Source organism: Mus caroli, chromosome 3, assembly GCF_900094665.2.
Source record: "Mus caroli chromosome 3, CAROLI_EIJ_v1.1, whole genome shotgun sequence".
NCBI lineage: Eukaryota > Metazoa > Chordata > Mammalia > Rodentia > Muridae > Mus > Mus caroli.
Window position 1 is genome coordinate 131912834 of NC_034572.1, and position 14935 is coordinate 131927768.

General features: G+C 43.2%; 1 protein-coding gene across 1 annotated transcript in view; it reads right to left on the reverse strand.

The window, feature by feature from the left end:
• Positions 1-3186: 3186 nt before the first annotated feature.
• Metap1 (methionyl aminopeptidase 1) overlaps positions 3187-14935 on the reverse strand; it is a 30228-nt gene continuing 18479 nt past the window's right edge. Inside the window, exons 8-11 of the mRNA XM_021157789.2 lie at positions 11866-11997; positions 9258-9401; positions 5415-5480; positions 3187-3556 (exon numbers count right to left, since the gene is read on the reverse strand). Coding sequence (XP_021013448.1) covers positions 3393-3556; positions 5415-5480; positions 9258-9401; positions 11866-11997 — 506 coding nt within the window. The 3' untranslated portion in view covers positions 3187-3392. The remainder of the gene's footprint in view (positions 3557-5414; positions 5481-9257; positions 9402-11865; positions 11998-14935) is intronic.

The following is a 14935-nucleotide window of genomic DNA, read 5'->3' on the forward strand; positions in this document are numbered from 1 at the left end:
GATACCCATGTCGTCTCCAAGGAGCTCCTCCCAATCTACTTGTCAAAGAAGCCACAAGGGGGAAAAACAGGGAGGGACAGACACCAAGTGACAGCTCCTATGGGACATAATGGATGCAACATAACATCTGTGAAGTCCTCTGTTAAAGATTTCTCTGTTTCCTCGTGCAAGACTTCTATGTGCAACTGACACAATTTTTCAAGTCTTAATTTGCTAAAACACTAAGGACAGGGGAATTATTCTAAAACAAGGACAACTATGGCTACATGACAGGAAAGGAAGCTGAGTCTCTATAACCAAGTCTGAGTATGGGTGATTACTGGGAGCTAAGTCACAAAGCCCCGTGTGCTAGTCAGGCACTCTATCAACTAGTTACATGCTTGGCACAGAAATCCTTAAAGAGATATAAGCTGAAGTAGCAACAGGTAAAGTTCAATGCCATGTTACCTACTGTGTGCAAAGACCTAGGCCCAGTCCCCGGGCTAAGTGAGGAAAAAGTATACACATAAACGCATGGAGCAAAGGTGGCAAAACCCGCCAAGAATAACATTCTAAGTGAGGTGTGTGTGCCCCGAGACCAGAGAACTAGATGTCCTCTACCACTCTGCGCCTTGTCCCTTCAGGGCAGCATCTCCGAGCCTGGAGCCCATTTTCTAGCTATGCTGTCAGCCAGCGAGCCCCAGCAATCTCCCTCACTGCTGGGGTTACAGGCCTGTGTGGGATTGATTACATGTGGCTTTTCCATAGGCACTGGGAGCACAACACTGGTGCCCATGATTGGTGCATCAATTAAACACTAGCTACTCAGCTATCTCTATAGCCCAAGTGTGTCCACTTCACAGGGGATTCTGCCCATTTTAACCAAACCGGAAGTGATGTAGAAAACACTAGTTGGCAATAGGAAATCTCTAGCCTTCTTGTCTTTAAAACATGATATACATGTTGGTGTAAGGGTTCTAAACTACTTATCAGCAAAAATTATAAAATGAAGGAACGTGATGGTTTGTTTTCACTGTCAACCTGGCTGGATTTGAGTCGCTTAGGAGACACACTGATGATGGAGTGTTGGGAGTGTTTCTGGAGTTTTTAACTGAGGTGAAGAAAGAGACCCATGCTGAATGAAGATGGCACCATCCTATGAACTAAGGTCCTGGACTGAATATAAAGAGGAGAAGGAGGAAGCCAGGCAAGCACCAGCACCGTCTTCCTACTTCCTGGGGACACACGGTGACCAGCAAGCAAGTGGATACTCTACCTCCAAGATGCACTGTGTCCCTTTCAGATTGTAAGCCCACATACAATTCCCCTTAGGTTGTGTTTGCTGAGTGTTGTCATGGCAACAAGGGAAGCACTAATACAAAGGGCAGACATGTTTTTCTTCTTTCAAGTTATAACTACAGAAGTGCAAGGACAGGAAGAAAAGGAATGATCAGCTTAAAGTTAACCTGAATATGTTACAGCAGGGAAGAGTACCCGCCTACCATACCTAAGACCACCAGTTCAATCTCAGCCCTGGCAAAAAAAAGTTAATTAAGAGTAAGTTAATACACTGACTTATTGTGGTTGTACAAGAATGAAAGTAGATGTTTTATAAACTAAATCTAATACTTTTAGTCCCGTATTAATTCAAGATTAGACTAGAGCGCAGAGCTTTAAAATACCAAGGGAAGTATTCCCACCAGCATGTCTGACCACCAGGGGTTGTTCATGGAGCTTCATTTTCTGATGGTATAAACTGAACACCCAGCCCACCTCCATTACTAATTCTACTGTCAAAATATGAAATGTTCCCCTAAATATGCCACATTCTTGGTCTTAAAAGCTCTCCTGATACAGCTACATCACAAATGGTGCTGGCACTTTGCTGGACTAAACGCCATGCAATCCTGGTATGACAGACCTGAAAAGGTGCTCCAATGGCAATGAGGTTAGACTATGACATTAGCCTCATTCCCATCAATTCCCTCTGAAATCCCAACAAATACAACTAGAAGTGGGATAATCATTCAAACGTTTAATCTCCCTTTACATATTATATTAACATTCATATTACAAGGCATTCCATTCACAAATATTACAGTTTGATAAAAACTTTAAACACACACACACACCCAGAAGTCTACAACAGATTCAATCACTTTACTAAATCATTAAAATAAAGTCATGAAAACATTATCATCATTCTCTTAAAGCAATAAGGTCTGAGGCACTCTGGGAAAGATGTCTTGAAGTATGTGTCAGTGGTATCAAATTATACTTATAAAAGTCATGAGACACCCAGCAATCAAGGATACTCTTGTGACAACTTTACCCTCTGGTGTTTGAACCACCACGGAGGAGCAGAGATTCCAGGCACCCCAGTCATTGCTGATGACAGAGGAGAGGTGTGTCTGCAATACAGGATAGCAGCTGATAGCATACTGAGTGTTACAGTACTGCACAGGCTCCTTTCTCATTCTGCTACGTTTACTAATGGTAAAGCCACGGTCACCCGTGACTGCGCACACCTGGGGACATTGGGGAGCTCCCCCATCATCTGCCACAGGACAACTGCCTCTTCTCTTGAGTGCTCCACAGGTGCAGCCTCACATCAGAAGGGTCTGAAAAAAGGGGGCTTCACATCTGACCAAAGAAAGGTCTAAAGCGGCAGTGCACTGTAAAGCCGGCCACTTCCTGCAGCACACACCAGACCTTAGTCTGACAACCTCTCATTCGCTGACACACAGTCCACACTGCGCGGAGTCTTCCCTGCAGACATACAAGATAAATGAACAGCATGGGGGTGAGAGGAGACCAGGTCCTAACTAGGACTCACTCACTAACGAGTTATGGATCTGTTTCTGAGAGCAGAATCAACCCAGACCAAAGGTCATATAGTGTTCAGTAATCGTGTATATGGAATTTAAAATGTATGCATATATATATATTTCCATATATATCAATATATAATAAAAATCTGGAGCAACATGTTGCTAAAGTTTCAAGATTTCTCATCTCCAACCTTCTCTTGGGAAGCAGCTGGCCCTTGGTGGCTGGGAAGCAGCTGGCCCTTGGTGGCTGGGAAGCAGCTGGCCCTTGGTGGCTGGTCTGTGGCAGTGACAAAGCAGTGAGCGCAGGATTAAGTCAAAGTGCTCAAGGAGCAAAGAAAACACAGTACAGAAAACTGAGGGGGTGAGGCCATTGGTGGAAGGAAGTAAGCAATGTTTCCTTTATTCTTCTCAGCTTTCAGACCCAAAAGCTCTTGAGGACACACACCAAATGCTGTAGTCCATTCTTATCCACAGTCAAAACAAAACGAGTGATTTAAAAAAAAAAAAAAAAACTTCATTTCCGTACTTTCAATAAAATGCACAGTACGAGATGGTGTTCGTATGTTAGGCATCTTGAGAGAATTAAAACTGGGACATGAAATGAGGCCGAGAGCTATCGAGTCTCCGGGTGAGAATTTCACAGCCAGTGTCCGTGACCAGCAGGGTGTGCTCAAACTGAGCGGATCGCTTCCCGTCCCTCGTCACTGCAGTCCAGCCATCTGGCCAAGTCTCATCCTGCCATCCACCTGAACAAGCGAAAATAATTACTTAGTTCTGTCACTCACATTCCAGACAGATGCTAGGTAAGTACAGATCCAGAGGAAAGAAGCCGTCAAATGCGCATAAAGATCCCTCTAACACTTCTGTCTAGCTGAGGCCTTTCCAACTTCATCCCATCTGCAGCACTAATGAAGTAACAATGTCTGAATTTCCTCATGTGTATCTCACTATCAAATCAAGATGGCATTTCCAAAATAAAGGTATCAGACTTCCTTTCAGCAAACACATGGAAACTCCTCCCACAAAACTAAGCAGAAATGTACAACTGGCAACTTTGCAGAATAACGGACTGAACTATCCCAGTTTACAAAGTGAACATGAGTTTCCGCACTGCTATTGCGTGTCACTCCTGAATTGTAAATAATTAATAGGCATACAGTTAGAGGCTGACAACAGATTATACTATAAAATCCTTATAACCAAAGAAATAGTGGCAAAGAAAACCAGGGTTTTTGAGGGCTAACAAAATATGAGAAGACAGCCCAACTGGCAAAGCATGAGGACCTGAGTTTCATACCCAGCACCCATGGTAGCAGCCAAGAGGCTCTGGGGTGTCAGACAGCTACCTCTCCTGGGGCTTGTTGGCAGCCAGCCTAGCCTAACTGGCAAACCTCATGTCCCAGTGAGAGACAAATTTCAAAAACAAAGTAGAGGGCTCTTGAGAAACATACCGTGAGGTTGACCTCTGGTCACTAATTATTCACACCTGGAGGACCTGGAAAGGGTGTGCTTTCAACAGAGGGCTCAGGACACGCTGGCCAGCAGCCCCGACATGCTGCCCTGCTTAAACCCAGTGAAGAACTAGCACAAGTATTTCCCAGATATAATCTGATAAATGCCCACCATTACAGCCCGTGCCATCACAGAGGATCATGAGACTAGCTACCAGAGACTAGTGTCTGTGATGTGCTTCCTTGGGATGCAGCGTGAAACTACAAGACTGGAGTGTTGACTGTAAGGCCAGATGGCTCACCAGTCTGGTAAATTTTGCCACATAAGCCACTGTGTGACCTAGGCCAAATTACTGTACAAGGATGTCCTCTTCTAACATCTTCCCCAAAATGGAATTAACTTGTATAACTGTGTGTCTCCTCTTCACCGTCCTACATCAATCAAGAACTTCAACAGAGGCTTAATGTAGATCTTCACACTACAACTCATCATTTGATAAATGTTTATGAATCACCATGTAAGACGGATCATCTTGTTAGAAACCCTTAGGATGTTCAATTCTCTACACATTACCAATCGAGTGCAATAGGGAGAAGGAAGCAAAAGGAAGAAAACAGAACCAGTTACTACTGATCTGATGAGTAACCAGATATAAAGAGAACCAACCTCCACACATGCTCCACCGTCTATAGCCAATGTGTGCACTTGCAAAAATTGGATACATAAAAATTTAAAGGAAAAAAGAAATGTTATAAACTCTGGTGGTTTAAAAATGAATGGCCCCTATGTCATGTGTTTGACTAATTGGTCCCCAGGGAATGGCACTACGAGGAGTAGTACATGAAGTGGGTGTGGCCTTGTTGGAGGAAGTGTGTCACGAGGGGTGGGCTCTGAGGTTTCAAATGTTCAACCCAGGCCCAGTGTCTTTCTCTTCCTGCTGCCTGCCAGCATGAATGTGGAATGTCTCTCGGCTCCTTCTCTAACACCATGTCTGTCATGTTCCCTGCCATGTCAATAATGGACTAAGACTCTAAAACTGTAAGCCAGCCCCAATTAAATGTTTCCCTTATAACAGTTGCTGTGGTCATGGGGTCTCTTCACAGCCATTAAACCCTAAGACACAAATAGAGTATCTGAAACACATATACTCACCTTCACAAATCATTGGCTCAATTGTAAACACATGACCCGACTTCATCACACCAACTGCTTTATTTTCTGAAATTAAAAGAAAAATGTCTTAAAAGACATCAAAACCAACAGGCATTGAACTAAACAGCTCACTGTTTAGTCACACAGGACTAACATATCCAGCAGTTCCCTCCATTACTCTCCCAATTCTTCCAGTCTGTCACTCAGCACAAAGGCTATCACCCATAACCACTGCTTGCAGCCAGTTTACTCTCGGCCCATGCTTTCTACAATTAAATACAGGGATGTCCATAGGCTTCAGATACAATCACCATCATTAATCAACATGAATTCACAATATTTTGTGCTAATGCAGATTAGAAAAGGCAAGCACTGCTGGGTGTAGCAGAGCATATCTTAATTCCCACCACTGGGAGGAGGGCATGTTGGACGTGTTACTGATTGTCAAACAGAATCCCAAAATCCATCACCCATCCACTTATGGAAGTTTGAGTGACATGTATCATATACTGGGAACTTCTCTCTTTGGGAAAGTGGAGTATGATTGTATAACAGTACATACTTCAGAAACAAAGGTTTGTAAGCAATCTTATCAAAATGGAGATAAAAGTGTGCATAGTAAGCAATTTGTTTAAATGAGGAGACATTTCTATCTGAAAAAAATTGCACTTCACACTTTAAATTTACTTTGGCCTTTGTCCAAGTTCACAAGTAATATTTTTCAGGACAACCGTGAGACATGTCCAGTCCTGCTACATTTCCAAAGGCCAGAATTTAAACTTAGGGACAGTCTTTTTGAAAGACCCTGACAAATATGGACCACTGGCTTAAGTTTAAATTTGTAAAGTCTTATAAAAATGATGCTGGTTACCAGCTACATGAACACTTGCGCAGGCGGCCACCACAGGGCAAGCACAGGCCTCTTCCTGCTAAAGGTTTTGCAGCAGCAGCAGCAGGCACAAGCTGTACAGCCACTACCTGCACACTCCAGCTCCGTGGGCAAAGGTTAATGTCTACGTGTGATGGGAGCTCGCCCACACCTCCACTCTGGCCCTTTCCTGGTGGAGAGCTGGCCACACTGTCCCCACTGCCTTGCGCTTTCAAAAGTACACTCACTGAAAACTCCAAATCCTGTTCTTAAACTCATGAGCCAACCCCTGGAAGCATAAATCAATTAAAAACTATAAGAATTATTTTTTATAATTTAGTTTATAATTTTCAATATATTTTATAATTTATAATTTAAAAATCAGATTTTTCTATAATAATATGAACTTTCTCTCAAAATGGCCTGAGACTTCTGATTTACAAGGAGTCGGTCTATCAAAGACAAAATGTGAAGAAGGTATCTACATCTGAGCTGTCTGATGCTACCATAGCAACAGAGATGGACTTTCTGCAAAATTCAAAACTAAAACAGTGGGCATTAGGGACCTCAATAACTTATCTAACTTTTAAATATTAGGATATATGAAATATAATGGGTTCCAAAGGTTCCAGGATTAAACCCCAGTGATTCCTTTAGCACAGCTACAGTATTAGGGTACTTGCACCCCAGGCTACCTGCTCTAGGACACAGCTAATGTACAAACTCTACGCTCCAGCCTGCTTCTACCACTCCCACTGTGTTTAAACAGTCTAACTTCTACTATTCATGTCATAGAATACTGAATCAAAGTTTCAGTTCTGTTAACAACTCACTTAACAAACACAGGTTATCTGAAGGGTTGCCTCAGATCAACAGGTCAATTTTAAAAACTTGAGCCAGGGAACAGTGGCTCACATCTTTAATTGCAGACTTGGGAGGCCAGGGAGGAGGATCTCCGAAAGTTGAAGGCCAGCCTGGTCTAGTGAGTTCCAGGACAGCCAGGGCTACACAGAAAGACCCTTGTCTTTAAAAAACAAAACAAAACAAAACAAAAACAAAAAAACTTACAGCAGCGTGTAATGTCTACAGCAGTCTCAGAGCACATGCAAATGAAGGTGCAGGCACCACCATTTCTACCCTGGTGACTTGGAAATTCACCAAACGAGAGAGATAATATACTGCTTCCTGCTTCCATTTCCTTTTAAAAATTTTTTTCTTATAATTTTATTTCTATTTTATGTATATGGGCATTTTGCCTACATGTTTGTGTAGCATGTATGTGTCCAGTGTTTGTGGAGGCCAGAAGAAGGCATCAAATCCCGAGACCCACTTGGGCCCTCTGGAAGAGCAGCCACTGACCATGCCTCCAGGCCGGTTTCTTCCGTTCACTAAGTAAACGTGTTAATAGGAAACAGGTGTCTGTGCTGCACCACCACTACCGACTCGCCCGCCCGCTCCCACAAATGTCACTGTCTTCAGCCTTACTAACCCATACTTCAACCAGTTTGTTGTCTCTGCACTTAGAAAGACTTCATTCTCTCTGCAGTCTCTCACACAGCGCTCCTGATGAGAGCAGCACCTCAGCCCTGAGAATGGACAGGCACTCAGGCTACTTCAGGGTTTTACATACACAGTTGCTATTGTTTCCAACGTTCCTGCAATGATGTGGTTAACAAGTGAGTGCCGACTGACACCCACACCCCACACGCTGTACCACAGCAGCACTCCAGCTTCTGCCAGGGGCTTCCCCTCAGTTTACTTCTCCATAGTCATGCACCTAGGACACAGCTGGCCACAGCATCACTGCCCTTGAGAGCAGTTCCACTGAATAGTTTCCATAAGACAACCTAGACACCTTTGCCAACTCAGTCTTCCCAAATCACCAACTCCATGGCATTTACTTGTGTCTGTGTGTGTCTGTGTGTGTCTGTGTGTGTCTGTGTGTGTGTGTGTGTGTCTGTGTCTGTGTGTGTGTATTTGTGTGTGTATCTGTGTGTGTACACTTTTCCTATTTTACCTTACAACAGTACCACACCTCTATACGATGCACCGTGATCAGACTCAGCCCACTAGACTTTCTCTTCTGCTTCCCAATTAGTCCCTCTCTGCCTTTGTTTCTCTTTCCCTAGCTTCCTCAGAGCCCATGTGAACAGTCACAGTTGCTGTGGTTAGAGCAGCTTTAAAGCTTCCTCTCTGGGTATCTTCCTCATGCTACCTGTTCCTGGCCTCAAAGCAACCTCCGCCAACTCACAGACTACAGAGGCGACTTACCTAAACTTAGCACAAGGATATCCTGGGTGTTTGCCTCCAAGTTCTGAGGCACAGAGGAGGAGGAATGTGTGTAAATGCACACACACATACAACACTGATGACAGACACACTCCTGCAAACGGCTGGAACACAACGTCTCAGACTTCCTGTGGTTTTCTTCTACCACTTTCAACTTGAAATAAGTACCTGGTTCTCCTTTATTAAACCAATAAATAATAACAACTCCCAGCAAACCAGTAAGATGAACTATTTCACCAAAGAAATCAGAAAACATATAGGAAGACTGTGTACTGGCTGCCAAAATCAATTTACACGTCCCCAAAAGTCCTCAACTAGATTACCCTTCCTGTTTACTTCCCTTGCAGTCAGATACGATTAAGCACTGAAGTCCTGCAAATAGAAACAAACACAGGTGGTTTATGCCAGTCCCGAGACGGCTGACGAAAACTCTAAGCACCTCCCCTCCTGACATACTACCTGTTGACTAAGAGACAACTCCAGGGTGACCTCAAGAGATGAGTTGAAGGCCACCTACTTTAGACTGTCATGTGAGAAAGACTTCAGCTTGACCTGTGTTTATACAGTAACATCAGAGGGGAAGGGACACTCACAGCTTATCATTACTTCCGTGAATACCATGCCGAAGACCCTGACTTGAGTAATGTTCATAAATAGAAATAAGCAAGTATTTGGAGAGCACTCACTGGCATAGTGCGGTACATTGGGGGCTGTATGGAAAAGTTTGTGGATCCCATGCCCACAATAGCTTCGAACAACTGAGAATCCATTTGCTTGGGCGTGTTTCTGAATGATGTTTCCCAGTTCTCTGTATCGAACACCAGGCTTCACTGAAAGAAAGAGGAAATACCTGTGAGGAAGGGCAGACTTAACAAAACAGTTGGTTTCCTTGTGGCAAGGATCTTGGTGAAAGTATTCCTTCATGCCTCAATCTACAATGAAGGCCCAGGGAAATCCAGATGGCCAGTAAATGACAAAGCTGACTCAAAATCAGGAATATATCCTTCACAGGAATATATCCTTAACGCAAAAAAGGAGAACACCAAAGGGTCAAGGAAAAACACCTTTTGTTTTCTCTAAGAACAAACACTAAACAATTGAATGGAAAACACAATTTTTTAAAAATCCTTTTTCACAAAGGGCATATAGCCAGGATCCTCTAGAGGAACAGAACTTACACACAGACACAGACACAGATACACAGACACACAGACGCAGACACAGCCGCAGCCGCAGACACACAGACAGACACAGACAAAGATAGGGACTTATTAAAACAGTTAACAGGCTGTAGTTCAGCTAGTCCAATTATGAATGTCTACCAACAAAAGATCCAAGAATGGGGCTGGTGAGATGGCTCAGCAGGTAAGAGCACCCGACTACTCTTCCAAAGGTCCTGAGTTCAAATCCCAGCAACCACATGGTGGCTCACAACCATCCGTAACAAGATCTGACTCCCTCTTCTGGTGTGTCTGAAGACAGCTACAGTGTACTTACATATAATAAATAAATAAATCTTTAAAAAAAAAAAAAAGGTCCAAGAATGACGGGATGTCTCAGCTGGTTTTCAGTGCATACTAGAACTCCAAAGAGTATTGTAGTAGGACTCTAACACCAGTGAAGGAGTGGCTTACTAGCTAGGTGAGAGCAAGCAGACACAGAGAGAGCTCCCTTCTTCAGTTTACTAAGCTACCTCATCCAGAGGTTTCAGTAAAGCTTCCCTAAAGGATACAAGTCTTCCCCATATAATTAATAATATAACTAAATGTCTGAGGAACCAGCCACAGGCATATTTTAGTCAACATTTATGAACAAATTATTTGGTTAAAAACCTTAAAAATAGTGGAAAACTGAAGTTCTCAAAATGAAAATATTAAAGTTCTTCTCACCTAAAATTCTGAAGTTTTTAAGTAATCAACAGTTACTAGACTTGTGGGGAGGAAATGCCCCCACACTAATACTTACAATTTTTATCTTAACCCATGTAGCCTTTATGTGACTCAGTAAAAGCTTCATCATTTCTTGTATCTCAATTAGTACACTGAACACAATCAAAGCAGATCAGTGGTATTGGGCGTACCCATGCCTTTGTCAAAGAACCCCACTCGATTCAATACTCTGCTGATGACAGGTCAGAGTCGCCTGGATAGAGTGTGTGGTAAGAAGGATAACACAACGAAGATAAAATTTCAAAGGCTGTGGAACTTTCTGGAAAATTGCTCCCAAATTATCCTTTTATCAGTAGTCTCCACAAGCTTTTCCTGTTCTGCCATCCCCAAAAACAACAGAAAAAGGCCAGGACAAGCATTTATAGAACACAGCCTGAGAAAGATCCTAGAAAAATGCACTTATATGCACTACTGGAGTAGCAGGAGACCACCAGTGTCCAGAATAACACTAGACAATCCTGATACCTATAAACTAAGAGAATGTGGTAAAAAAGGCACAGCACTGAGGAGCCGAGGTGAAGTGCTGCCCAGTGTGCACAGGCCCTGCAGATACTCTCCACAGGAAAGGAACGCGTGCCGCCACGCTCCACCCACACTGCCCAAATGACAGGAAGGAACCCACATGTTGTCTTCTGATGCCCACAGGCATATAGAGGCTTATATGCCCATGTGCACACATACATAGATCTAATTTTAAAAGTGTTTTAAAGGAGGTACAACTATATATATATATATATATATATATATATATATGCACACACAAACATATACATACATATATATGCAGGTAAATAGGCTAATCTGGAAGGTATTAGTGGAAAAATAGGAAAGCCAGAGGTATCGAGCAGGAGCTGGAGAGAAGGCTTGGTGATGAAGAGCGCTGGCTACTTACTCTTCCAGAAGACCCAGGTTTGATTCCCAGCTCCCATGTGGCAACTCACAAGTGTAACTCCAGTTCTAGAGAATCAACACCCTCACACATACACATGCAGGTTAAAATACCAGTGCACATGAAATTAAAAAAAAAAAGGAAAGAGAGAGATTGAACGTTAAGATTCTAACCCTAACTAAACATAGACACTACCTGTATTCAGTTTAAAGAAGAGTAAAAAGAGAGAAGACCCTAAAAGTACTAAGGATACTGCAGTAAACGAGCTATGAAAAGCAACAGGAGAGGCAAGCATAAAGACGGCTCCATCCTCATCCTCCCAAATCCTTATCCTGTTTTTCCTATGAGAACAATGAAAGTGAAAAGAATCTAAAAGTCAACTCAAAGTTGCACTGAACACTGAACACTGGTAGACCGTGGTGCACTGAGCGCAGTGGTGCCGCAGCTGGGGCTGACCTGCATCGATGGCTTGCATCAGGCATTCATATGTAGTCTGAACAAGTTTCCGTGCTCCTTCATCCACATCGCCAACGAAAAAGGTCTCATTTAGATCCCCATGGTAACCATTTCGATAAAGAGTGATGTCCACTGGAGGAAGAAAAGGCAGAGATGAAGCCCATGTCCACTTACATCTTAAAGTCAAGCATGACATCCTCATGCAACCGAATGAACACAGTGCCATCTGCAGTCTCAACCTCATCAGTGACAGGGAGACTCAGCTGAACTAACTGTAGAGAGCAGGAACATGGTCCTGCCACACAGGGCAGACCAGGGCTGGAGGCTAGCCATGAAGTCCTCTGAGGCAGAGACTATTATACACAAGACAGCTGTGCAAAGAAATAACCCGGTTAGTGACACTGAACCAATGAGTCCACTAAGCTCTGAAACAGAAAACATTTCCACTTATCTTCAGCTCGCTCTTCCTCCACCTGGGACACAAGAGCAAAGTTTACCTTGTTCTAGTTTATTTTTAAAAACCCTGGGGCTGGAGAGATGGCTCAGCAGTTAAGAGCACTGACTGCTCTTCCAGAGGTTCTGAGTTCAATTCCCAGGAACCACATGGTGGCTCAAAACCATCTGTAATGGGACCCCATGTCCTTCTTCTGGTGTGTCTGAAGACAGCTACAGTGTACTCATATACATAAAATAAATAAATTAAAAATTAAAAAAAAACCTATTTGTCTTCCATCCATCTGTAAGTATTCATCCATCTTCATCCCAGGCTTAAAATAAAGATACCATTGTGTGACTACAATAAACTACATATCTATCTAGAGAACACACTAAATAAGTATCTTTACATTACAAAATCCAGGCAACATGGAACACTGCAGAGTAGACGATTCATCCCTGCAATATGCCATATGCTGTGCATGCCTTTAATCCCATACTGGGGATGCGGAGTCACCAGGATCTCTTTGAGTTCAAGTCCAGTGAGACGGAAGGAAGGAAGGAAGGAAGGAAGGGAGGAAGGAAGGAAGGAAGGAAGTTATCAAAAACTTATGAAATGTTCATAAACAAGAACCCTAAATAAGTCAGTAACAACTATAATAAAGACAGTATTATATTTAATCTATCTAATCTGTGCATTTGGATTTTTGCTTATTTGGATCCTAGGAACACTAGTTCATTAATAATAAAAATGCTTTCTGAGAAAGAGTGAGGCCCTGAGTTCCTGCCCCAGCATCCATGTAAAGAAAGCCAGGTGTGGAGCACATGCCTGGGACCCCAGCCCTAGGGGACCACCACCCAAGGAGGATTCTGGGGGTACACAGGCCAGCAATCTACTTAAGCTCCAGGCTAACTGAGAGCGCCCTCAAAAATATGTATGGAGAGTGGGAGGAAAACACCCAACGTTAACCTCTGGTATGCACATTACGTACGTACAGGTGAATACATACAAGAATATAGTCATATGCATGCAAGTTTTACATTAGAAACATTTCAACATATAAGTTGGATTATATACATATATACATTATACACCATATGCATACAACTACATCTGGGGGGAAGCCTACCTTTTTTTTTAATTGTTTGATAATTTCACACATGAATATAATGTGTTGTGATTAAACCGGTGCTCTATTCCTTCCCAATGCTGTGCTGGTTTTACACAGAGTCAGTCCTCTTAGTGCCCTGTACGTGCATGGTGAAGGACCGACCGTCTCCTGGAGTATGAAGAGCATCTCGAGGACCACATTCCTGCCTCTCCCTCCCTCAGAAGCCAGGGATGCTCCTCAGCTAAGGTGGACTGTCCTGAGCCCTGCCCTCGCCCCATTGCTGGAATTTTGGCTGACTTGATTTTGTAAAGGTTTGTATGGACACGGGTGCTATGAATTCATGTCCCTGTCACATCCAGTCAAAGCTGTTTCACTGCAGAAGTCTACAACCTCTGACTCTCAGGAGCTTTCTGCCCTCTCTTCTGAAATGATCCATAAGCGCAGGCAAGGGTGGGGTGAGGGGATGGTGGTGTGATATAGATATCCCATTTAAAGCTAAGCACCCCATCTCATATTTCTCTGCACGTTGGCTAGTTATGAGTCTCTACATTAATCCCCACCTACTACAAAAAGCGTCCCTGATGAGAGCTGAGAGCTGTACTAATCTGTGGTGGAAAGATAAGAACCTACAGTACCATTTGTTACTTACTGTCCCTTTAGCAGAATGGGAGTATCAGGTTCTCCCCAGTGGCCTGACTTGGGCAGCCATGGCTTTTTGACCCCGTAACAGTATCATCCATGAGTTTCTTAAATCAAGTCAAGGTGACGGTTACTCCCATAACCTCTGCAGCAGAGCACACCCCTGCTCAAGCTAGCTGTTACTGTAGCTGTGAGCTTCCCTGCTGAGTAGGACTGTGTATCACTTTTCTCTAGGGGAGAGTCCTTCCCTGACACACTCAATCCCAAAGGGACTGCTACTGTGGCTCCTCTACACAGGCAGTGTTTCCAGGACAGCAGAGGACAGGAGGCCAAAGCCACTCCATTTTTAAAAGGCACTGCTGCAGGAGTTTTTCCCTTTACTTAAGGTCTTTATGAATTACAACTAAGGGGCTCCCCAAAATCTCTCCTGAAAACCTACCCTGATCTCTTCATAATCATTAGTAAATGTTGGTAAAAGAAAAAAGTATGTAACAAGCTCACTGTTACTTCTACATTGACATCTTCTGCATACTTATCAATCACACGTAAAATAGGCTATGAAGAAATACAGGTTGATTAGAATGCATGCTACATATATGCTGAAGGCAATACAATCATTAAAAATACACAAATACAATCATTAAAAATAGGTCTCCTTCTAGGCCGTGGTGTTGGGTATCTTTAATTCCAGCACTTGGTGGGGCAGAAGCAGGCAGGATCTCTGTTCTGTGAGTTTGAGGCCAACCTGGTCTACAAAGTCAGTTCCAGGACAGACAGACCCTATCTCAGATGACTGACAGATAGATAAGTAAGTAGGTAGATAAGCAGACAGACAGACAGACAGACAGGAATAAGTAAATAAATTAAAAAGTAAATAAATACAG